The sequence below is a fragment of the Camelus ferus genome, chromosome 4, assembly GCF_009834535.1.
Source record: "Camelus ferus isolate YT-003-E chromosome 4, BCGSAC_Cfer_1.0, whole genome shotgun sequence".
In the NCBI taxonomy this organism is placed as follows: Eukaryota; Metazoa; Chordata; class Mammalia; order Artiodactyla; family Camelidae; genus Camelus; species Camelus ferus.
In genome coordinates, this window is record NC_045699.1 from 55,840,242 (window position 1) to 55,866,248 (window position 26,007).

The 26,007-nt window shown below is 43.1% G+C and overlaps 1 protein-coding gene across 15 annotated transcripts in view; it reads right to left on the reverse strand.

The window, feature by feature from the left end:
• SUSD1 (sushi domain containing 1) overlaps positions 1-26,007 on the reverse strand; it is a 141,012-nt gene that overhangs the window by 15,221 nt on the left and 99,784 nt on the right. For 2 of the 15 annotated variants that reach the window (XR_004319412.1, XR_004319409.1), the window contains 3 exons: positions 23,334-26,001; positions 19,507-19,600; positions 16,485-19,197 (listed from right to left, as the gene is read on the reverse strand). The exons of 2 other annotated variants lie outside the window; for them this stretch is intronic. Coding sequence is in view for 8 of the 13 variants with exons in the window: in XM_032478185.1 (XP_032334076.1) it covers positions 25,667-26,001 (335 nt within the window). In the remaining 5 variants the exon portion in view is untranslated. Of the gene's footprint in view, positions 1-6,801; positions 10,247-12,283; positions 15,680-16,484; positions 19,198-19,424; positions 19,601-22,933; positions 26,002-26,007 lie in introns of those variants that run through there. 11 more of the 15 variants (XM_032478193.1, XM_032478190.1, XM_032478194.1 and 8 more) reach the window with 11 other exon arrangements.

Consider the following 26,007-nt stretch of genomic DNA (forward strand, 5'->3'; position numbering starts at 1 on the left):
CTAGGGGTTAGTCTTTTTGTGCTCTCTTAACGAGAACACAGAAAATTGAGAATCCTCTAATAATGAGATGAATGATTGCATTTACATAACTTTGTATACACAAAAAATTGCCAAGCTTAAGATTTAGAGTATGAAGATCTGGGTTAGAATTCCAGCTCTGCTAGGTACTGGTCGGTGACCTCGGATAATGATTTAATTGCTCTAAGCCTCAGTTTTATCATCTTTAAAATAGGGATGGTGATAATTATGATGATAATGATACTTAGCTACAAAGTGCGTACCTCTGTGCCTAGCACAAGATAAGCACTTAATAGATGGTGATTATCCCTCTAGCCATATTCTATTTATAAACTAAGAGACCCAGAGAAATGTCCTTAATTTATCGTTATCTGGTATGTAAAGATCCTATAGAAATAACTGAAATGCTTTGGCGCTAATAAAAGACACATGGTTTCATTTAGACACGCACTATTCTGAATCTTTCTTCTTGATTCTAAGCCCTCAGTTGGGACAACTCTTCTTCTGAAGTACTGCTCCTGTCTCTCGGTTACCCTAGTGCCCTATCTCCATGAAAAACTGAAACTACACGAGTAAACAGAGTACAAACTACGGTTTATGTTTAAAGTTTCCAGATTCTCTTAGACATCCCCATCTCCCATCAGCAGCACAGAAGCTCATGCTTGCTTTCTTCTTAGTCTCTGCTGCATCCACCATTTCCAAAATCCACATGCCTTTGAACCTCCCATAAGCCCAACTTCAACGCCACCAGGTACTGCCCTCTGGGACATTCATTATTTCAGTGCCATTTTCACAGTCTTTCTTTCTGCCCCCTACTCCTCCCTGAATGCATGGCCTTTCAAATAGTTTTTCATAGTCCCAGATACAGGGACAGCCATCATTACTGTGTTTTAATCACTCACTCTCACACTAGTAGAGACATACCTGGGACTTTACAAATACCTAAATCTCAGAATTTTCAGATACTGCCTCTCCTGCATGCTCCCTATTCCCTCTTCTGAAATTCTGCTTATATGTATTTCAGACCTACGCATTCCATCTTCCCAGTCTCCATCCCTCTCTGTATCTTACACACCCTTTTCTGTCTGTGCTTTATTCTGGGTAATTTTTTTTAGATTAGTCTTCCTGGTTGGCTAATTTTCTCTGCAGCTGTTTTTAATGGTCTGTTTAACCCATCTCCCGAGAAAAGTTGTTTTTTTTTTTTAACTGTATGTTTCATTGCTAAAACTTCTATCTGATTCTTTTTAAATTTTATTTTTTGAACAGATAAAAAAGCCACATGATTCAAAAATCTAAATGATATTCAAAGGAATAAATTAGAAGTTTTATTTCTACTCCATCCCTATCCACCCACTAAGGGTAGTCACTTCTACTAGTTTTTTGTGTCTGCTTCTGCTTCCAGTATTTCTTTATGCAGCTTCTTTTTTTTTTTTTTTTTGTGGAGGGGGAGGTTATTAGGTTTATCATTTAAAAAAATTTTTTATGCATGCTAGGCACACACTCTACCACTGAGCTATGCCTCCCCACAGCTATACATTCTTATTTTTCTTTTTTTACACGAAATTTAGCATACCAAAGATGCTATTATCAATTTAATTTTTTTCACTTAAAAGCATATTTGGGAGATGTTGCAATTTGGTTATTTTGAAATCTTCCCAGTCACAGAGAATAATCTCCAGTTACTTACTCATTTTTAAAATTCCTTCTTTATTTCTATATATATTCCATGCATAGTTATTTTATATTCATTGTCTAATAATTCCAGTATCGCAAGTCCTTGGAATCTCCACACACTACTTAGACATTCAGCTAACTTTCAGTCATAGTGATTTGTTTCCATGAATGTTTAGTGATCTTTGAGATATAGCTCATAATAATTAACGGGGAACTGGAGGATCTAAATTGAAGATGCTTTCCTCCGGAAGGGATTTGCATTGGTTTTTGCCAGAAACTAGGGGCAGGGGGTGTCCCTGACCTCGGTAACTTCAGCATCATTCCATGGTCTTCCATTTAATCTGAGTTGCTCATTTAGTCTCCCCTGCCCTACAAGTCGGGGCCAGAATTTAGGCCTACATAGAAACATCGACACCAGTGTTTGGACTTTCATGTAATTGATCTTATCTCTTTCAATGTCAGTACCACTTTATTTATAACAGCTTTAAAGTACAGTTTACTAGCTGGTAGGGAAAACCTTTTCTTTTTCAAAATTGTCTAAGCTTTCTACATTCATTTATTTTCCCCAATGATCTCTTAAATGATTTGCTCATGGACTTTTCCAAAGTGAAGCAATCTGTGAGGACTTAGGAAGAAAATGATGGCAGACGTGCCGTGAGCCCCCAAACCCTATGCCAACACAAGCAGGAATGAAGAAGAACCAAAAGCAAGGAGAGGTACTGTAGGTATGCTGTGGCTGGCAAAGGCCTCAGCACTGTGCCTTACGCTCTGAAGAATGCAGCCTTCGTAATGCCATTTGGAACAAACCGAGTGTCTCATGACTTGCACCAGTTTCTAGCTCATGACCACAGTGCTGTGTTGCAGGTTGTAAGTGGAGGCAATTCTGGAGTTTCCCACCAGTGTGAGTCCTTGGGGCATGGACAAGCTGCCGGAAGAGCAAGAAACACTCCCCCTTGGGGCCCACCATTGACTGCTATGGGGCACGGTCCTGTAAGGGATACCGCCCTGCCGAGCTCACCTTTCCTTCTCTGTCAGTGTTTCCCATCAGATTGGGGTAGTAAAAGTCTAGAGGCAAAGACTACTTCCCAATCACAGAGAACGCTGAATAATCGTATGCTGACATATTTGGAAAACTAGATGGAAAGAGATCATTTCTGTCTATCTAAACAGCTAAAAAGCATATTTTAAATGTCCTAGGTCAGAGGAAGAAGGAATTCTTGCCAATTAACAAATGCCAATGTACTGCTGTTTTAAATAGACGATGCACAAGAGAGAGCTCGGAATATCAAAATTGATTTTTAAGTGCTAAAACAAAGTATTAATAGATAGAATCTAGGAGCAGATTTAAATAGCGATACACCATGACTACAACTGTGTATTCCAGTGCAGAGATGGCTCAATGTTAGAAAATTTATATTAATGTTGATCAAAGAGGGGGAAGCTTATGACCCGATGGTAGATTTCAAGAAAATGTTCATAAAATTCAATGTCCATTCTTGATAAATGCTGTTTGTAAAATCGGATTAGGTGAATAATTTCCTTAATATTGAAACATATCTTACAGCAAAGCCAGTATCTTGCTTAGTAATCAAGCACGTATAATATGACATTGCTTTTTATGTGATAGACACTGCAATTAGACGAAAGACAAAATAAGAGGTTTAAATATCAGAATGAAGAAGACAAAATTAGCATTATTTGCAGATAATAGAAAGCCTAGGATTCAGCAGGAAATTATTGAAAAGTAAAAGAATAAAAGAGAGTTCAGAAAGTTTTCATGATATAATATTAACATTCAAAAATCCGAACTCTAATAATGTATTAAAAATAATCTAAAATTAATTCATTGAAAGGTGTGAAAACATAAAATTATAGAACTAATTTTGAATTATGTGGGAAAAAAACCAGAAGATTACCAAGAAATAGAAATAATATGTGATTAAGTGAAAAGGCACACCCTGTGAATGGACGGAAGTATTTAGTATGGTGTAAAAATGTAAGTTCTTCCTGAAAAATCAGACTATTTCTGGTCAAAATCCCAACATGATATTTGTGGGAGGAAGCATTTTAAAAAGTATTCATGTAGATGATGAAAGTGGTATTTGGAATCAATGGCAATTGGAAAAAGATAATCATGTAAATAATTGTCCTGTTATAACTGTGATGAATAGTGTGAAAGAAAAATACAGGCTACTGTGAAATGCTTTAAATAAAACGTGGGTTCTCGTTTCATTCCCGACACAAAGTAAATCCCAAGTACAACAAAAGCTTTAAAGTAAAAACCAAAATTACATAAGAAGACTGGACAAATATTTTTATAATTGCGGGTGGAAGGTCTTTCTGAGCACAGCATGACCCTAACAAAAGATTGATCGCCTCAACTATGTAACAAACAGTGGAGACTTTCCAATGGCAAGACCAAACAAAAGCCCTAAAAGTCAAGTTGAAAGACAAAGGACAAATGTGGGAAAATATGTGCAGTACAAATGACAGACAACCGGCTGCCACTCTAGTCTGTAGAGAGTTGTGTAGTGGTTGAGAATACATCGTTCCTCCTCCCCAGTAAAGAGGTGTTAGTTCTTCAGTGGATTGAATTTTTTCTCCCCTCTTTACTGACCATTCCCACCTGCTCTGAAGGTCAAGGGAGAAGGATGACCAATGGCATCTCCTATCACCCATCCTGCCAGGATCGTCCCAGAGCCCTTCACACACCCACACACAGGCACACACACACACACACAGACATGCACACCCCCCATATGAATATACCCCATACAGTACACACATGTATGCACACACAATAGACAACACGCGTGTGCAGGCATGTACCATACGCACACCATATACACACACACACCATACACACACACGCGCATACATACACACACGCATGCCCCTTGGGCAATTTATTGAGAAATCACACCTGCGTCCTTGCAGTGTGTACCTTCCAGGGACACTGTTCAGCTGTTTCAAAGCCACGTGCTTTCTGGATCCAGTATATTGCCCTCAGATGTGGCTGAGGAGGGGCATGTGCCCTCTGGAGTGGAATCAGGGCCTAGGGAAGCAGGTGGCCTAATTCCCGATTCCAGTCGTGGGAAAGGCCTCTCCTCCCTTTGCAAAAGGGCTCTGTTTCTGTGAAGCAAAGCCAGTGTATGTGGTGAGCTGAAGCCCAGTCCTCCGCAGAGTCTGCCTTTAGGTCGTCTGTCTTAGTCTTTGATGGTTTTAAGAAATCCTCGTCCCTCCCCAGTTTCAGCAAGGTGTCCCTGGGGGATTCAGGCAGGCGTTCTAATCTGACTGCAGGGGGGCCCAGTGTGGACCAGACACGGTCATATGACAATTTGCGCAATCACGAGGAGAAAAATTCCCCAGTATGTATATCGTCATGGAACAGGGTCCCTGGGCTACGTACGGTCACCTGTGGGGGACAGCTGTGGAAGTCCACACCGACTCCAACGCTGCGGTTGTCCAAAATATTGTTGGAATCCTTTGAAGATTGTCATCAGAGCCTGCAGCACATTTTTGGTTTTTTTATAATATTCTGAGTCCCCAAGTGAAATCCTTTTCAGATTGTATTCGATTTGGCGAAATAGGTAAAAGCCATTTGCCACATGTTCTAGTTTAGAAAAGAAACGTCCAACTGGCTAGGTTTTAATGATGTGTATTTTATATGCATATATGATGGTTTCACCTTTTGTAGAGAAACAGAGACAGAGAAAGCTGTGAGGGAATAAAATGACTTGGTGTTCGACTGTAGCTCATAAACACACTCTGAAGGCGGTTCCCAAAGGCGGTTTCTAAAGACTTTAAAAAACACTAACAGCGTCACTGGAATACGTGTTTGTTTAGTCTTTCACAGTAACCACTTAGAAGGAGAAGAATTATTTAGATAACTGTCTATTATGTTTGGGGGAAAGAAAGTCTCAGTAGAGTCACAATTTGCTCAGCAGGTGTTCTCATCTTTCTAAATGTTATTTTCAAAGGCTTAATAAGCAAGTCTTCTCCTTCTGTATCTACGTCCCTGCACCCCTCCACCACCCAGCCAATCCAACCCATCATCGACGCCTTCATTTTCACCTTGGTAATGCCTGCCCTACGTTAGGATGCCCCTCTGGTTGTGATCTTAATGTCTCTTAAGAAATTTTCTGCCTTTGTTTATGTCCTATAGCACCTCCCTTCTTCCATTACTGGAATTTCCCTCCTAGTCTTCTCCGCCTGACAAAACCCTACTAATTAATCTTTCAAGGGCCAGCTCAGACCCCACCAGAGCAGCCTTCGCTGCCCCTTCCCACTTCTTTTTCCTGCACCCCCTCCCTCTGTCACTTTGCTTGTCACTCTGAACTGCTCTGTCATGGAGAAACTCTGTCACTGGAGGCCGGCGGTGTTGTGAAATGAAGTTTGGACTGATTTCTCAATCGCAAGGGGGAATGCAGGGGCAAATGAAAGCAAATGACATCAGTTCGTTTCAGTGGGGCAAGGGTCCAATCTGCTCGTAACGGATGCTAAACAAAAGTCAGACAGGGCTGGATTTTACACTTCCAGTCTCATTCCTTGGAAGGTGTACTGGTAAGCTTCCTGGCTACACTTCAGACAGAGGACACACAGCAAGTCCTTCTTTGGGTTTAAAAAACACGACTCAGACAGAGACGATCAGTTGGAAGCCATCAATTAGAGGAGTGTTAAGCAAGAGAAGAAAAAATGCTACCTGAGAATAGAAAGATTGAAGACACAGGCTGTGTGAGTTAGGATGGACATCACACCTAGCCTTTGGACAGTGGACATTTAGGTCAGAGGTCTAATGTCCACCTGGCTTCCTACCCCCATGTTCTCACGTTTTCATTTGTGGCCCCATTTTTGCTGGTGTGAGAAAAATTAAAATCCAGCTGTGACCTCCAGAAAAAAACATCAGCAGAACTTGTGAATTGTCTGACAGGTCTTGTTAGTGATGTGGAAGACTTTTATGTAGTAAGCCTATTAACTCTTTATTAACCATACTTATTGCAAACAAGTGTTGATGAAAATAATCAACAAGCAGTGAATAATAAGACTAGAAAAGAGTTTTATTTGAGCCAAACTGAGGACTAGCCCAGAAACCCGCTTCCCAGATGATTCTGAGAAACTGTTCCAGAGAAGCAGGATTTTCAGCACAGTTTTAAATCTTGTCAGAACAAAGAACATTAAACAAGTCAGGGTTACATTTCTTCAAGGTTTCAAACAAAATAACAAACAGCAGACCAGCATGTACACAGGGAGTCAGTATGGTCTTGGCACCTGGGAAGGGAGCCTTACCATCAAAGGAGGACCAGCATCAGCGTCTCAGGAAGAGGGACATTTAATCTTTATTTTTAATATGGACATTCTTTCCTTCTGGTCAATGTGCTCTTTTCTTTAATAATGAAAGCAGGTGTACAGTGTATGTTTGATAGGCCACAAACAGGTTGTTTTAGTTAGCATAAAATTCAAGTGAACTCATGTGTAAGCCAGAATGACTGCCCTGTATCTCCATGTGTGAACATCCTTTTTTATCACAAGTTTTCCCCAAATGGTTGGCCGCTCAGTCCCCTAACAATCTATCATTCCTCACCCATTTGAAATTGCCACCAGGGCTTTATACTTAGCAGGGAGGACCACCAGTAAAGTTCTTCTCCTAAAGACAGACCGGCTCTACCGGTGGGCTCAACGGGGAGCCAGAGCAACGCCAAGCCAGCTGGAAGATGACAGTCAGCAAACTTGTAGTTAAAAAAAAAAAAAAAATCTGTGGTGATTCAGCAAGCTTACTCCTGAAAATAATAACTTTTTAAAAACCCACATGCTTTGGTCTTGGAGTACATGGCCTAAGTATTAAGTTTGGAGAATTTCCAAAACACAGTGTAACTCAGACTAACTTAAGTGACGATTTCTTTCACTGGGTGTCAGATCCCATCCCTTTGTGCTATAGAGAGTTTAAAAAAAAGTGCTTTACTTTCACTGTAAGTATTCATTATAAATCTTACAAAAATAGATGGACGTGATTCTACTGACCTGTCACCACCCTCAGAATGGGGTTTGCAAGGCACTCCTTGAAACTAGATGTGAATTTACTGAGATCAGAGACTGTCAGAGCTTCTCAGTTGAAATGCTTGAAAGTTCAATAGAACTGGTCATCCTCTCCTTTGGACTTAAGTTTCAGGCTCTCCTCCCACTCAGAGAGTATTTGCTCAAAATAATTTCGTTTTCTTGTTGCTCCATTCAAGCCATTTCTTTTTCTCTCCGTTTACCAGCACGCAGCACGGTGGCTGACCATGCAAGCAGTTATGCAAAGCAGAAGACACAGAGCAAAAGAAAGGTACGTCAATTTGGAAACTTTATGAGAGTTTCCAAAAGTACAGGCTAGTGCGCAGCAGCAGAGCGGACATAGCACATGCCGTTTGTTCTTGGGAAACTGAAGGGAGGTCCCAGGAATTAAGGGCAACGACCTGGATGACAAAGCTGACGAGAGCTAGGTGGGCAATAAAGGGCCAGCTGGCAACCTGCTTGCAGGCAGAGGCTGAGGGCGATGACCTGGCTGGTTAACCTTAGAAAGCTAAGTGTGCGATGCAGTCAATCAGACCACAATCCCAGGCCAAGTGTGAAAGAAACACTTTTATCCCAACATGCACAGGCAGCCTCCCGAGGCACACAGTCAACTCCCCAGCGCTGTGTGTCCCTCCAGGCCCCCTGCCCTCCAGAAATAGGTCTCTGCTTCTTCCATCTCATCCAGGGACAAGCCTTGGTCTTTCCATGCCTGGCTCTCAGGAAAACTTACGTGCTCTCCCAGACGCATCTCCGGTGTGGGTTCCAGCTCTTCATGAAGCTCCAAACCCCATCTGAGGGGTCTCTCTAGAGAAGCCTCCAGGGTCTGCAGCAGCAGCCGGCAGGGAGGAGGAGGGAAAGCCAGAGGAGTGGCCGCTGAGATGAGGGGCAGTGGAGGAAAGTGGCTGACACCAGAGGTGCGTTACAGCTGGAGACTAAGAGACACCGTCTTGCGAGGGCAATGTGGGAGCGGTCCTTTGGCCTTTGTGGAGTTCCTTCAGCCTCCGTCTAATGCAGCAAACTATCCAACATGCAACAAACTCAGCCTGACACCCAGACCTGTTAGCTATGTATTAATTTGCTACAAGAAATCCAGGAAGCAGAGTAAAGACAAACGCTGTATGATACCACTTGTATGTGAAATCCAAAAAATACAACAAACTGGTGAATATAACAAAAAAAAAAAAAAAAAGTGGGCTCACAGATGTAGGGAACAAACTAGTGGCTACCAGCGAGGCGGGGTGCAATATAGAGGTTGGGGAGGGAGAGTTACAAACTGCTGGGTGTGAGATAGGCTACAAAGATGTATTGTACAACACAGGGGCTGTAGCCAATATTTTCTAATGACTGTAAATGGACTGTAACCTTTAAAATGGTATAAAAAAATTTTTTTTAATTATTTCACACAGAAAAAAAAAGGAAATGAATGCAGATCACAGGCAGCCAAGTCAGACTCAGCTGTTTTGTGCCCTTGGCAGCAAGCTGGAGACAGGCTGGAGTCTTCAAGTCTGGCAGCCCTGTGCCCCTTCTCCCTTATAGGGTCACATGCAGTGTGGACATTTACATTCTCTAGCCAAGATCAAGACACTGTCTTCTTTGTCTGGTGCAGAAGTTACACAGCCCAGCCGCTGCCCCCTCCTAGGTTCTGTGATAACAATTCCCCTCTCCTGGGCACTGCCCCTTCTTTGGCCAGAAGGCAGCATGGTGGACAGCCTCACAGCTGTCCCTGGCCATCCCAGCATAGCAAGGACCACGCAAACCATCAGTGTCGGCGTCACCTGGTGTTCGTCTCCGTGAGATCTCAATAAACAGTGATTATCCAAAGACAACCCAAGTTCCTCCTGGCTCTTGGAGCTGAGCCCTCTTTCAGGTTCTAAGATCCACTGTTCACTGGGAGGCACCTTGGACAGAGGGAATCATGGCTTGTGGCCAAGAGTTGTAATCTCCAGCTCAGCCATTCTTGGCTGCACACAGCTACTGCCAAGTCCTTGGTTACAGAGGGTCTTGGGGCTGGGGAAGACCTATGTGCTCTCCAGAGCTGGTCCCTGGAGCTCTCACCACCATTTGGAAACGCTGAATCTGGTCAAGGTTGCCTTATCCTGTCCAGCCCACCAAGACTCAGGACAGCCACTTCCAGGGACCACAGGATCGAGCCCTTCAGGCCACACACTAGGCTCTCTCGAGTTTGGCAGAGATAGACTTTTGCAGGCCAAGCTCACAATTTCTGAATCCTGCTAAGCCAAAGGCTAAGAGATGGGACGCATGCCCGTGGACCCAGAGAAATGGTGACGTTTCTCTGCCCCAAATCTCTGTGCCTCGCTCAAGTGAGTACAACCAGTCCAGGGTGGGAAAGCAGTCTTACAGATCCAGTTACCTTCTTGAAACCTGTGGGCCATGGGCTACGTCCAACCTTGGCAGCCTTGGCACCTCTCCTTAGAGAAAACAGAAGCAGTCCTAGGCTTTTGCTGTAAAATCAAGGAGCCATGTCCGAAGAATCCAGGAAATCCTGTGGTAGGGTTTAAAGTTTCTAATTGATTTTTTTCTTAGTAACTTATGGTAGGCAAAATTCTAAGATAGCCCTCATCATCCCCTGCCACTTGTGTCCAAAGCCTGTATAATGTTTTCCTTTTGAGTATGACTTACTTTTAACCAATAGAATATGGCAAAGATGAAGGGCTTTTGCAAATGTAATTAAGGTTCCAAATTAGTTGATTTTTTGGTTAGTTAAAGGGAGATTATCCAAGGTGGGCCTGACTTAGTCAGACAAAGGCCCTTTTTTAAAAGAGGGGCTGGGCCCTCCCTGCATTCAGAGATTCTCCTTGCTAACTTGACAAGTTAGGCAGCCTGTTCAGGAAGCCCCCGTGGCCAACAACTACAGATGGCCTCTAGGAACAATGGCTGGCATCTAGGACCTGAGGACAGCTTCCAGCTGACAGCCAGCAAAAAGTTGGGGACTTCGGCCATACAACTGCAAGAAATGAATTCTGCCAACAATATGAATGAGCATGGAAGAGGGGTCTTCCCCAGTCAAGCCTCCAGATGAAGATGCAACTGAGCCAATACCTTGACTGCAGACTTGTGACGTCCTGAGCAGAGAATCCAACTGCACTAAACCTGGAATCCTGAGACCCACAGAAACTGGGGGATAATAAACGTGTACTGTTTGAAACCATTAGGTTTGAGGTACTTTGTTACACAGCAATAAAAAATAAAACAGCATATTTAGCCTTTGCTATAATCTTCTCACAAATATTCCACCTTCCTGTTTCTAGTTGTGCCCCAAAATCACATTACCAAAGATTCACACAAAAAGTTTTTAAGAAATCTGAATCAGCACACTGTGCAACAAGGAAGAAGATATTCAACAATCAGAAATTTCAGAGAATTTTCAGAAGGTCAAAAATATAACACGTTAACAGCTGACAACATAATTCTTAAGGAGGAAACTATTCTTGTTTAAAAAATTACTTTGGTAAATATTTGGGTAAGGGTGGATGCTTAGGTCATAGATTAGCCAAAAAAAAAAAAAGCTAAATTATTCAGCATTTCAGGGATTTGATAATGAAGATGGGAAGGATGAGAACTTTGAAGAAGGATAAACAATACCCACTTTTAACTATTTGTATATCTGAAATATAATGTTCTCTGTTGTAGGCAGAGTAATGGCCACCAAAGATGTCCACATACTAACCCCAAAGTGTGTGAATATGTCAGCTTCCACGGCAAAAGCAGCTTTGTGGATGTGATTAAGTTAAGGATCCTGAGATGGGAGATTAGCCTGTGTTTTCCAAGGAGGCCCAAAGTACTCACAAGGATCCTATTAACTGAAGTGGTGGGGGGGGGGGCAGGGAGGACAGAAGAGTCAGAGTCAGAGAGAAATGTGAAGATGCCGCACTGCTGGCTTTGAAGATGGAAGAAATACCACAGGCAAAGAATATAGGCAGCCTCTCAAATCTGGAAAAGGCAAAGAAATGGATTCCCCTGAGAGCCTCGAGAAGGAACACAGCTCAGCCAATACCCTGACCGTAGCCCAGTGAGGCTCAGGACAGACTTCTGACTTCCAGGACTGTAAAACAGTAAATCTGTGTGGTTGAAGCCACCAAGTTTGTGGCTATTTGTTACAGCATCAATAGGAAACGAATACACTCTCCATTCACATTATCTAAATGCGCCAAGTCCTTAACGAGGCTCTGGGTGGGAATTATGGAAAGGAGCGGAGTTCCACAGGCAGGTCAGTGCGGGTGGAACAGGGACTCCATGTGGGAAGGTGAGATGATCTATTGCCTAAACCAATCCATAGGAAGCAGAAACTAGGCCCTAGAGTTGATCATGGGAGTGTAATGCACCCACCTCTACCATCTCATGGAACTTTCAGAAATCTCAAAAGACAGCAGTGAATGCTCCCACAGGTTTGGAATAGAGAATTAAACCAATCTTATCCAAATCTTAGGTGTCTTGGATTTACATTGAGAAGGAAGCCAAGCAGTACCCATCAGCTTTTGATTTGACATGTGCAACAGGATATTAAATGGAACACTTTCTCTTTCTTATAAAATTTTATTTTTTTTTGTCTTTGAATAGTGATATGCTTACATGTTTAAAATCAAAACAAAATAAGAAGATAAACACTTAACAGACTCTCCTTGCTCCATTCGTAACCATTTTCATTAATTCATCACTATTATTCCAGTGTTTCTTTATGGAAAATTGAATATTCTCATTCCCCACTCTTTCTTACATAAAAGACAGCAGACTATACACACTATACCCCACCTTGTTTTTCTCATTAAAACAATACAGCTCAAAGACCTCTCCATATCTGTGCACAGAGTCCTTCCTCATTCCTTTTTTACAACTCAGCCTATCCCACTGTGTGCAAAGAAGTATCAGAGTTCATTTAACCAGCTTCCTCCTGAGAGGCACTGGGGTTGTTGCTAAGCCTTTGCTATTATAAACAAAGTCACAATGAACAACCCCGTCATGTGTCATTTTGAACACGTACCGGCGAACCCGTAAGGCAGCTCCCAGAAGCGGGAGTGCTGGGTTAAGGGACAAAGGCAATGTAAATATCACCAGATTTCCCGCCACAAAGGTCGCACGGTTCTGTGCTCTCACTAACAACGTGTGACTGCCTGCTCCTCCACAGCCTCCAAAGACAGTGTGTTGTTAAGTCTCTGGATTTCCCCCAACTTGATAGGTGACAAATGACCTCTCAGTAATTTGCTTTTTTCTTAAAAGTCAAGTCAAGCATATTTTCTTGTGTTTCAGAGCCACTTGCATTTCTTTTTCTGTGAACTATATTTTCTCATCCTTTGGCTCCAAATTGAACACTTTCTGTTTTGACCAAAGTTCCAAAAAGCTGAAAATAATAGGTTGCAAGTACTCCCATATTCTAAAATAAGGATTTCCAAATGGCCTTGTGACCCTTAGCCCAATACCCAAGAAACTGGTTTAAAATTGAAAAAGTCAAAAGAAAGTAGTCCTTTGGGAAAGCTGATGGCAAGCTGTTTATTTTACATCCCCCACCATGATGGTAGGGGGTAAAGGGACATTCCTCAGTCCGTGCCTGGAAAGAGGAGCTTCAAGGGGACCTCCACTCCCTTGAATTCGTGTCCCCTAAAGCTTCAGAGGACACAGTGGCCTGGTATCTGATTTCAAGGATAAGAAACCCGAAGGTCAAGAAGCTGAGGCTGTCAGGCCAGCAGCTTGATAAAAAAGTGGAAACCACATTGGAAAGTACTGGAAGCTACACTTCCACCATGGAGGACACAGGGTCTAACGGGTAAGGAAACTAAAGTCTGTGGCTGGAGCTCTCTGTGATGGTGGGGCAGTCCCTCATTTGGCATGGCAAAGATCTGAGAGTTTCCCTGGGTCAAGGAGATACCCAGAAAAGTAACTGAGTTGGAGGAGCCATCGTGATGTGACTTCTCCCCAAAAGGCAGCTCGCCCGAGCAAGGGGACGCTGACAGTGCCAGCAGTAAGTGGGCGTGGGGTGCACTCTCAGAGGCAGGAGCTGAAATACTGACTCGGGGGTTCTGGATGACAAGGCATAAAGTATCTGGCCATACCCAACAAAAAATAAGCATGAATTAACTTGTAAGTTGAGTATTATAACACTCTAGAGAGGGACACACACAAAAGCGAGAGGGAAACACACATTATATTCTGCGAGAGGAGCCCTCATTCCTCATTCCCAAGGAAAAAGTATGAAGATTTGGGGTGGGGGGCAGGGAACATGACCAAATAATTCTTTAGTTTATGTGTCATAAACATGTATACATGAATAAATATATCATAAAACCTGAGAATACTCAGAATTAACAGAAAAAGAGTAGTAACTGACTTTTACTTGATATTAAAAAAAAAAAAACTATCGTAAACTTACAGCAGGTGGTTCTGGCACAGAAATAGATCAACAGAGCAAAAGAGAAAGTTCAGACACAGACTGTAGTCTGTGATTCAGTATACTACTCAAACCTCTACGGGGGAAAATTCCAGTTAAGGGCTATCAACAGAACTGGCTAAACCATTTAGTAACAATAAAAAGACACCCCCACCTCGCTCCTTATACTAAAGTAAATTTCAGATGGATTAAAGCTTTAAATGTTGGGTTTTTTTAACTGCTGAATTATAGTTATTACCTTGAGACTGGAAGGTCCTTCTCAGCATAGCACCAAAGGCAAAATACGTAAGGAAAAAGACTGATACATTTGACTACACAAATTGAAAGCTTCTGTGTGGCGATGTATGGCACAAAGTCAAAACGGAAATGACAAAGCAGGAACTTTGTTTACAAAATATGTGACAGCTAAGAATGAAAATGACTATAATACAAAGAGCTTTTTCGAACCAATATAAGGCAAGCCAAGTACTGAGGGGAAAAAAAGGCAGTTCACCGAAACAAAACCACACGTGACCAATCAACGTGCAAAATAGTTAGAGAAATGCAAACAGAACACTGAAAGGTCATTTTTCACCGACCAGATTAATCAAGATTAGAGATATCCATGAGACCCAGCAGTGCTGAGGCTTCCTGCCAACGAGAGTGTAAGCTGGTATGAACATTCTATGACATTCCTCTGACAACATGGAGTAAACCTCAAATGTATATAGTTTTCACTCCAGTAACTTCAAATCTAGGAATTTAGTCTAAGTGATACTTGCTTACAATTATACAGACATGTATAAAAGCAGTAAACATCTGGAAACACTCTAAATGCACAACGCACAGTAGAGTGTTGGGGAAATAAATTGTGGTATAAACTTCCAATGCTGTCCCTACTGATGTGAAAAATGTGTCCAAGATGTGTTGATAAATGAAAGCAGCATATTACAGACTACATGCCTAGTCTGACCCCGTTTTGGTAACCCTGAGATGTGCCCAAAAAATACGGATATGGAAACACAACACACACACATCACCAACATGGCTAGTTCATACTCTTTCTCTCTCTGAAACAAGGGGCATACCCTATTTTTTTTTTAATCAATTTGCCTCGCTGCATCACCTGCCCACAAATGGGCACAGAAAAAGCCACACTCTCTCTCCTCTCCAAGATCAGGCACCTGAGTTTACCCAACAACAGCTGGGATAGGCAAAAGGTCCTTAAAACACTGTTTGATTGACTACTACCACTGGCTTTCTCTTCAGTGAATGGATTGGGGAAAAAAAGGTGTAGAAAATCAGAGTATGAGATTAGCAATAAAAAGGGAGCATTGAGAATCCTTGTTTACTTCCTTTAAAATCAACTTAAATATTAACTTTATGCCCAGCTACTGTGGAATTTCAAGATAACCACTTCTGCTCTGGTCTCACTCTTAAGGCCCAGTTGCAATTTTAGGTCCTGAGTCATGGATGGACTATTACCTACTTCCCCTAGTCAATCTCCATCTCTTTGGTTGGTTGTGGCTTCCTTCTAGAGGTGATAGAGGGAGGCACCTACAGTGAAAAGACAAGCATAAAAGGACACGGTGATGTAATAGTAAAGGCAATGCTTTAATACAGACACCGTTATATATGTATTTATGTATGTTTGGAAGTGTAAAGGCCTGACTCTCCCAAGAACCAGAAGGGTCCTGTCAAAGCCCAGGAATGAGAACTAGGCTTGCAGGCACCATACTCAGGCCCCAGAGCTGTCTCTCTCCATCCTAAGATGGGGAAGCGATAACCCCTAACCTTCCCACCACAGAGAACCGCTGTGCGGATGGAACAAAAGAACGGGTATACACAAAAACTATGGTGGACATAAATAAAAACTAGAGGGCACCTGCACCCCAATGTTCACAGCAGCACTATTTACAATAGCCAAAACATGGAAACAGCCTAAATGTCCATCAACAGGTGACTGGATAAAGAAGATGTGGTATATTTATACAATGGAATACTACTCAGCCATAAAAGCCGACAACATAACGCCATTTGCAGCAACATGGATGCTCCTGGAGAATGTCATTCTAAGTGAAGTAAGCCAGAAAGAGAAAGAAAAATACCATATGAGATCGCTCATATGTGGAATCTAAAAAACAAAAACAAAAACAAAAACAAACAAACAAACAAAAACAAAGTGTAAATACAGGACAGAAATAGACTCATAGACAGAGAATACAGACTTGTGGTTGCCAGGGGGGTGGAGGGTGGGAAGGGATAGACTGGGATTTCAGAATTGTAGAATAGATAAACAAGATTACACTGTATAGCACAGGGAAATATACACAAAATGTTATGATAACTCACAGAGAAAAAATGTGACAATGAGTGTGTATATGTCCATGAATGACTGAAAAATTGTGCTGAACACTGGAATTTGACACAACATTGCAAAATGATTATAAATCAATAAAAAATGTTAAAAAAAAAAAAAACACCAAACTAGAGGGGCCAAGCAATCTGCCCCATATCTGGGCAACCCCCCGATTTTGAGTCCTAGTAGTAGACTGGATCGTAGTGCTCGCCTCCTCAAGACGGTTAAGGAAAAGCTCCTTCCCCCATCCCCACCTGGGGATCCAGCTTCACTCAGTGGCACTCACAACCCAACTCCAAGCGCTACCCGATCAATCCTCGGACAGAAGGACCCTGCATGATCCTAGGAAGATTCACTATCGGTCTCCTCAGACGCTCTCTCCGCCTTTACCAGGAATCCACTTGGGAGAAAAAAGAGCTTTTTGTAGTAAAAAGCTACCTGGCAAATTCAGAGACCTTAAAGCTGCCTTCATGTGTATGAGAAAACGGTCAGAGAAGAACTGCAGGAAAATGCTGCCTCCTTCTTGCAAATGCTCAGCATCTGCTTCGGTTAAGTATTAACACCGAGCAACTCTGTGTTAACAATTTGGAACATTCAGAGGGAGGGACAAAGTCTATGTTTTGGCGATTCTCATTTCTTTCATGAACTGCTTGTACATTTCTGCACTGTCCCCAGAAGTACATTTTACTTAATATTTAGTCACTTATTTTAACCAGAGACTTGTTGATACCAAGCAAGTGGGATTTCTTCCTTTCAAGGACAATTATGCCAAGTTTCCATGCGGACAATTGCAGCTTCTTTGGCAGCTAATGCTAGAACTAGAAATTAGCGGGACTACAGAAGCATGGTGTTACGGAGCCAGTTAAAAAATAATGAAGAAGAGAGGCTTAGCTTCTCTCTTTGGATGAAGGAGGCTTTGTTAGGAAAATTCTTCCTCATCAGAGACCCTACCCAATATTAACTACAATCATTTGTAATGATTTCAAAGTTAATTCAAGAGCTGTGAAAACAGTATGAGTTCAACTGTTGCACATAAAAATTAAAAGTAGGAAGCTATCTGTACTAGCCTAGTGAGAGCTTTACTCTGTAATTCACCTGAGATGAGAGCAGGAAGGGTTCTACACTCTACACGTTGATGCTAAGTTGTGTCTGGGTGGTACCTCAGAGGACAAGGGACAATTACTCCTAATACTGCCTAACACTGGTGGAAGGGCAGGGCTGACAGTTAGCCTTGAATACTCTGACTCCTCCTTGCTGAGAGGTTATGCTTTGGGCCAGATCCCTGGCAGGGGGAGTAGCTTCATAGAGCTTCCACCTATTCCTACTGTTGCTCGTGTCTTCTCAGCTGCTCACAAGCCCAGGCTCCGATCTGTGCCTCACCGAAGCCCAAGCCCACCCATCATGCCAGTCCACCGCGTCAGAAAGACTGTCCCTTCTCCTCAGGATCACAAAGCTGCCCAATTCCAGGACTGCATTCTTACATGCTGCACCCTGAGTTGTGCAATCTAACTGTCCCCCCCTCTCCATCCCATGCTATCTGTTCTCTAGGCTTGGAGAGGGAGGGAGAAAGTGGAGGAGGACACCACTGTCACTCAGAGAAGCCACGAGCCACCATCCTTCTCCCTTCATTCCTTGCTGAGCCTTGGAGTTACACTGTTGGTTAGGGAGGACAGTTCAAGAACACTGATTCGGGCTTAAAAGTCAAATCTAATACACTCCAGCTGTAAATTCCGCACATTGCCAGTGCACTCGGGACTGCTTACACCCAAAGTGTCATGGTTCATGATAAAGCGGCATTCACAGTTACTGACGTTGTAGACAAAAAGGGATGATAATGTCACCCACATAGCTCCCCTCCCCTGTAAACACATGGACTCTGGCCATGGGCTTGATATTGTTTCAACCCATTGTTACCGCATGACCACCAAACCTAAAAGGAGGGATAGAGAGCATTTTTAGAAAACACTCAGTTAAAAAAAAAATTAACCAAGGCTGCTATAAACATTCATGTGGAAGAGAAGAGCTGTCTTAGATGAACAGAATATTTTTACTGGAATGAAGACTTACGGCTTTTGAATACATTTAAGACAAACGGGACTGGGTCAAAGCAATGCTGCCTAACAGACGCTGCGGGGAACTTGCCAGAGGGGCCCAGCTAGTATGCTTTCCAATTAACGTAATTGTAGGAAAGGGGCTTCTAAAGGGTCTGACACGTTGGCCCATGTCACTGATCTCTGTCCTTTCCAATGACCTCCTTCACAAAGTTACATTCTAGCCTACACTTAAGTCTATCTCATTAATTACTGTGAAAGAATGGATTCTGAATTAGTAAGAGAGACGCTATAAAGGAAGACGCAGAGACTCTCTTGCATTCCGTGTCTTGGGGGGCTGACTCTCAGGCATCACTCAGAGGGGAACATGGGCCCACCCATGGGACCTGCAGCCTGTGGGCAATGCTACTTTGTATATCAAGGATCTCAAGTTCAGAGACACAGAACCAGTTGTGAGCAGGGAAGACATCAGCTATTCCCAAGGGTCCTCCTTTGGGGGGATTCCAAATAGGCAGTCACTGTCTTGAGTCCAGTAAGGGGGCCAACCTGGGAATGGAGAAAGTTGCAGGCCCACACTCAGAGGCCTCGGTGAAAGCACCTGAGAAGCTGTCATAACATCTGCCCCAGCAGCAGCGCGTCCCCTTCACGTAGCACCCACCTGCAGTCTAGACATGGAGGAGGAAAAGAGGGTTCACTGACACATTGATTTTCCGTGGTGCACCTGTGTGCAGCTCATGCACGCTTACGGAACCAGCCACCACTGACCCTGCTTTTCCTGGAGCTGGAGGGCACCCCCCTCCCCCTGCTGAGGTGCAGTTACTCCTGCCTCTCCCCGGCTGAGTATCCGCTGCGCCCAGGGACAACATCTCCCCACGTCCCCCCTTTGACCTGCCTCCAACCCAGCTGTTCTTCATGACTTCAGCTCCATCCTCTCTCCATTCCACTCATTTCTCCAAAGTGACAGTCTCACATACCAGGCCGCTGAGAAGGAGAGGAATGCGAGGACAATCACAGCAGCCATGGAGCACAGCGCAACACCCACCATCTGCGGCAGCACGAGAGATGAACCTGCGGGACGAAACCACACACTGAACCCACGGCGCACACCCCGCTGTGCTCACTCCGTTTTAACCAGAGCTTGGCCCCATCTGACAAACCATCCCAAGAATGCCCAGAGTGCCTCTGTGCCCCCTGAGTTGGCCCTGAGAACTGGGCCTCAGGAAAACATAGTTCCATGGTATTTCTGAAAAGGAAGCATAAACCAGGACACGTTCAAATTACAAGGGATGAATCTGATCCTGTTGAGCACACAAATACAGCATCCTGTCCTCTCCCTAGTCCATAACCCTGATAGAATTTTATGAGCAGTTTTCCTTTGCATGGAGGAAGACATCGTCCTGACATCATTTGGACTTTTGCTCCAAAAATTACAGTTAGCTCCAGTGGTCAGATATAGCACACAAATCCTCTCTGTTGGGTAGAGTCACCTGTCATTTTCCCTAGACATCAGCAAGAATGGTACCTCCCTGCTCTGCTCAGCAGGTTGCTGTGAGGATAAAATAAGAAAACTGATGGAAAAGCTCTTTGAAAGACATACATGTGTTCTATTTTGGGGTGCATCACATGCCGACGTCAGGGAGATTCCTGGTTATTAACTGAAAAACACCTACATTTGAGCTGCACATTGGGGCCAACTAAATCAGAGCATCAGAGCATCCTGTTCTAAACTAAAGGTTTCATTTTAATTTACACACACTTACTTCACACTTACTATCTAATTACCTCTTCTCATCCCTCAGTGGGTACAATAATAGCAACAAGTATTATAATAATAGTACCCCGTGTACTGTTATTACACTGGGTACTATTATTATTCCCATTTTACAGATGAGGAATCGAGGCATGGAGTGGTTAAGAAACCTGCCCAAGTTGAGCCAGCTAGTAAATGCGAGAGCCAGGATTCAAACCCAAGCTGTCTGACTCCAGGGTCTTTGCTTTTGACCACAGCACATGCTTTCCCAGAGCAGATCTGAATCCAGCTCTGTCTGCAGCAGTGTGTGGGCCATGTTCTCCCCCACAGAAGTGAGGGGTACAGACCCAGATCTTTCCTGCACAGGCTGATGATAGGGCCTCAGGCTGTGGTGATTCATGATCCCCTTTGGAAGAACAAAAGTCTGTGTACAATGCTGCCAACAGACACTGAAAAGATTCCAGGGGGCTGACTCTCCACTGTATAGAATTAAAAATTAAAAAACCACCAAGCCATGGAATAAATTTAAGGAAGTGCAATCAATTCCAAATTTTTCCAGACGATTTGTTGCAGTTGTCATTGTTGGAATATCAAATTATCATCAGGCCTCTAGTATCCACGGGGTATTGGTTCCAGGCACCACCACCCCCACTCAGATACCAAAATCCTCAGATGCACAAGTCCCATAGATAAAGTAGTGTGGTAGCTGCATATAACTTACTGTATACTTTGTCATCACTAATTACTTTTAATTCCTAATACAACTATGTAAACAGCTGTAAATACAATGTAAGTGCTAGGTAAACAGTTGCCAGTGTATAGTAAATTCAAGTTTTGCTTTTTGGATTTTTTTAATGATTTTTTCCCAAATATTTTGAATCCACGGTTGGTTGAATCCATGAATGTGGAACCCACAGATACAGAGGGTTGACTATTTCATTTTTCTCTATGCTCCGTTTACCAGTGCCCCAGGTATATACTTAGTCTGCCTTGGAAGAGCTGATTACACCAAAAGCAATGATTTGTTACTGTAAGAAGGGGAGGGGGATTTGAGAGGGAAAAACAGTAGCCTCTGGACTTGAGACCCTCAAAACATAGGTGACTTACTTCCCTGGCAGTGAATGAGGCACATTTGAGAACAGTTCAAGCTGCTTTCTTTCTTCATCATTAATTCTGTGCTGTCAAACACAGCAGCCACACCACAATGTGGCTATCTAAACCTAAATTAATTTAAATTAAATTTAAGATTCAGTTTCTCAGTCATACTATTATAAGTGCTCAATTTCACATGTAAATTTCAAGTGCCCAGTAGCCACACACGGTGAGTGGCCACCACACTGGACAACACAGCTTTAACGTCTTTGTACCACTGCAGACAGTTCTGCTGACTGGCATCACTCGGATCTCGACAACCAGGCTAAGAGTGGACTCCTTCTACTGGAACATACCGCTTGGTCAAGAGCCCAACAAACCATCACCTTAGAAAGTGCTGTCAAGAGACTTTCTCCAAAAAAAAAAAAAAAAAAGAGAGAGATTTTCTCGAAAAATGTGGCTTATATTTTGGCTACTTTTGATATTCAGAAGAAAAAAGCCCTGATATTTTAAGAAGCCATATTGGAAAATGGGAGGAGGAGCTGTGGTTAAATTAGAAATTAGTAAATAAATAAATAAATCAGAGGACTGATTTTAGTGACTTGAATTACCAGATATTAAAATAGTGCAGTATCAGCACTGGAACAACGTAGAAAGCCCAGAAACAAACCCAAGCACATAAAATAACTTCCAAGCTTGAATACTGGAGTCAGGTTGTCCAGGTTTGCATGTGAACACCACCACTCCCCAGCTGTGTGACTTTGCGCAAGTTACTCTGCCATTCTGTGCCTCGGTTTCCTCACAAAAGGGATGATGTAACAGCACGGGAATCATAATGATAGTATCCACCTTATTAGGTTACTGGGAGAAACAGATGAGTTAAGGCATGTCAGACCTGGGCCTAGCACACAGTAAGCAATTGGCAAATGTTAGCTATTGTTAATTATTATTGCTGTCATTTTGTTTGTCATTGTCATTCCCCAATCACTGGGGAAATGATACATTATTCTTAACTAACGTTGAGAAAACTGGCTAACCATTTACGATAAAGTAATTTTGACCACTAGAGCTTATACTCTCTACCAAAATAAAATCTGGATGGATTTAAGACTTAAGCTGAAGACTTAGAGAATTGGGACAAAATGTAAATGACTATATATTTAATATTAAAGCAGGTTAAATTTTTCTAAGCACATTTATTAATATGGAAACCTTAAAATAAGAGAATGAGAGATCTGACCACATTAAAAAACATACACTTCTGTAAACCAAAAACCACCATAAGTAAGTTTAAAGGGCAAGTGGAAAACTGGGTAAAATAATGAGAATAATTAATAAGCAAGGGGTTAACATATAGAGAGTGTTACAAATTAATAAGGAAAAGACAAATACCTCAACAGCAAAAGGAGCAAATTCTATCAAAAGGTAAACCACATATGAAACCTGAATACAGATGACTGACAAATCTTTGATCAGCTCTCCCTCTCACAAGCAAAAATGCAAATTAAAACACTGAGAAGACCTTTTTATGTACTAAATTCCCCAGGTTTTTTTTTTTAAAGAGAAAACAGAGCATTGGAAATGGTGGCAAGAAGCTGGTACTTTCCTATACTGCTCATTTCATCCAATCTACCCGTGTTCCTCCCAATGCTGGTCATCATGTTTTCTCTATAGTTTCGTCCTCTCTATATTTTGAATCACTGATTGATGATGATGGTGGGCTGAGGATGACTGTAGACACCGACCCATATTCTGCATATTCCTGGATTCGACATCAACTCATTAATAAGCAACATTTGCATAGTCATTCTGCCATTTCTAAGCTCACACACAGCCCTCACGTCCCCACACTGTCAACAGGGCATTGTCAAGTGTTGGCTGAAATCAAAATACATTGTACCTGCCACATTTCCCCATCCAATTAGTGACTCTGTGAAAACAAGAGAAGAGCAGTCTCACCTAATCTGCTCATAGCTCCCAGGCTGACTGCTCGGAACCGTGGCTTCTTCTCCCAGGTAGACACAGAACCGTCTCTTGAAGATCTTGCCTGGCTTTGACTTCAAGTTTTCCTCAGCCATACTTTGCAAAATCTGTCTCCCTTATACAGAGCTCTGTGTTCTTTGTTCACTCCCAGTCTACCTATTTTTCCCTTCTTCATTAAGATTTCTCAAAGATCACTTGCAGTGGTTTCTCCAACCTGCTAGAAGGTGCTTCATCCAGGTCAGAAGACTTTAACTTACGGAGAGCAGTTAGCTCTTCTTTTGCTTTCAAGTTCCCCCTCCTCACAAACCACAGGAAAGCAGCAAAGTAGGAGCTGAGGAACCTGACGTTCTCCTGACCATCCAGCAGCAGGACGACCTTCACCCTTAGCAGGGAGCCCACCTATGTTCTACTCTAAAGGGAAGTACTGGGAAATCACCCTTATTCACTCTGCATAACATGACTCGGGCTGCAGCTCCAGGCATGATTCTTGCTGGTTGAACAGTTCCTGGTTATACGTCTTTTTTCTGCTTTGTATATGAACTCTCTTGAACATCTGAGTCAACCTAATCCTGAGCGTTCACGGTGTAGCCCCAGGCTTCTTTAGGGACTTCCCATGTTAATTCTTTACCGAGGAAACTTACAACTGGCCAACGTGAATTACATTTTTTAGAGCTTTGTCATCCTCTGGTTACCCTCCCTTCCAAGGTCTCCTGCCATGAAACCAAACTTATTTTCCTTCTAAATCACTTGCAGAATGTTCTTTTAAAAGCCCAAATGAGTGAATCACGAGTTACATCCCAGATTCTCAATGACTCATTCTGAAAGCAGAGGAAATCCATTAGACTCAAACTCCACCAACCTCCTCAGGGTGGCTCAGGAGGAGTGACAGGGCTTCCATGGGCTTATCTCTAACCCTTCTACTACCGTAAACATCACAGGTGTTGAAGAGCCGGTTAGAAAGGCCCTGTTCCTACTCTCAGACTTTGTGACAGCTTGAGGACTTCCTATAGGGCTGTGGACAGTTTTTCATGGATTTACACCAGCAGGGTCATTTCCTGAAAGCAACAATTCGGTTGTTGGAAAGGCACAAATATATGATAATAATTAGCACTGTGACTTCTGTTTAGTGTGTGAAATTCATCTCTGCTATTCTGGGGTCCCCTCACTTGAATCCCCTGCAAGTAGGAGATGGCAAAGGAGACTGAAGTAGATAGCTAATTTGGAGGTAAGTAAAGCCTGATGAACCAGCAACATTACTGAATTCATCTTCAGTGGCAGCTGAACAAACTACCATACACTTGGCAGCTACCACCCATTTATTAGCTCACAGTTTCATGGGTTAGAAGTTCAGGCACATTGTGACTGAGTCCTCTGCTCAGGGTCTTACAAGGCTGCGGTCAAGGCAGGTGGGCTGCATTTCCCTCTAGGGGCCCCGGGGAAGAATCTGCTTCCAAGCTCATGCAGGTTATGGGCTAAATTCAGCTCCTTGTCGTCGGAAGACTGAGGGTCCCATATTCTTACTGGCCACTCAGCTCCTACGGGCTGCCCGCATTCCTGCCGTGTGGTCCCCTGCATCTTCAAAGCCAGCAGGAGAAACCCTTATGCCAAATCCATCTCTCCCTTTCAGTCTCCAGTTTCCCCGGTCTGTGACCTCTAGACACAGATTTAAAGGGTTCATGTAATCATTAGGTCAGGTCTATCTGGATAATCTCTCTATTTGGGACCTTAATTACATCTTCAAATCCTTTCACAGCAACACTTAGAAGAGCTTTTGAATGAGTAACTGAGAGAAGGTGGGTGTACCCCAGGGACCAGGAATTTGTGAGGTCGTATGAGAATTCTACCTACCACAATGACGAAGGTTTAAAATGGGTGCATGTGTATGTGTGTATACACACACAGGTGCAGCGTATTCACATGTATACATACACACCAGGCTTAAATCTTGATGTCAGTCTTCTCTGGCTTTTTAATTTGATAAGTATTGCTCCTACTATGCTTCCTTTTACAATCAGACTGTCCTGCTGGTTCCCCGGGAATCATTCAACCCGATTCAATAAATTCTCATTAGGTGTCTCATGTGTGCCAGGCACCATGCAGCTCTTCAAATGCCCTCCCTCAAGGGGACGAAATCAAGTAAGAAAAGACAAGTGCACCAGCTGCTTGAAATTACAGCAGGATGGCTAAAGAGAGAGGGGGAGAGATCCTGTCCAGTTGAGGAAGTTGTAAAAAGTGTCAAAGAGGAGATGGCATTTGATTTTAATCTTGAAGAATGGGAGGGACTGTAATAAACAGAAATTACAGGAAGGTTACAGGGCAATCCAGGGCAGAAGTGAGCAAGTAATCATATGAGCAGAGACATTAAGGAGGGAAAGCAAGGGCTGTATCCAGAACAGAGCTGGCGCGTCAGTTTGAATGGAGAAGAGGACATTGGTGGCCACCTGAGGTCTTGGAAACCAGACTGAGAACTGATGGAGAACTATGCAGGCGCCGTCAGGGGAAGTCACAAAATCAGCGCTGCACTTTAGAAAAACGCCGGGCAGTAGTGCAGGCTGGGGTGAAGGGGGACGCTGAATCTGAACCCTACGGTGCGAGATGAGAAAGGAGGCTGGGCCCGTCTTCCATGCTGCACACACAACGGCCCCTGCTC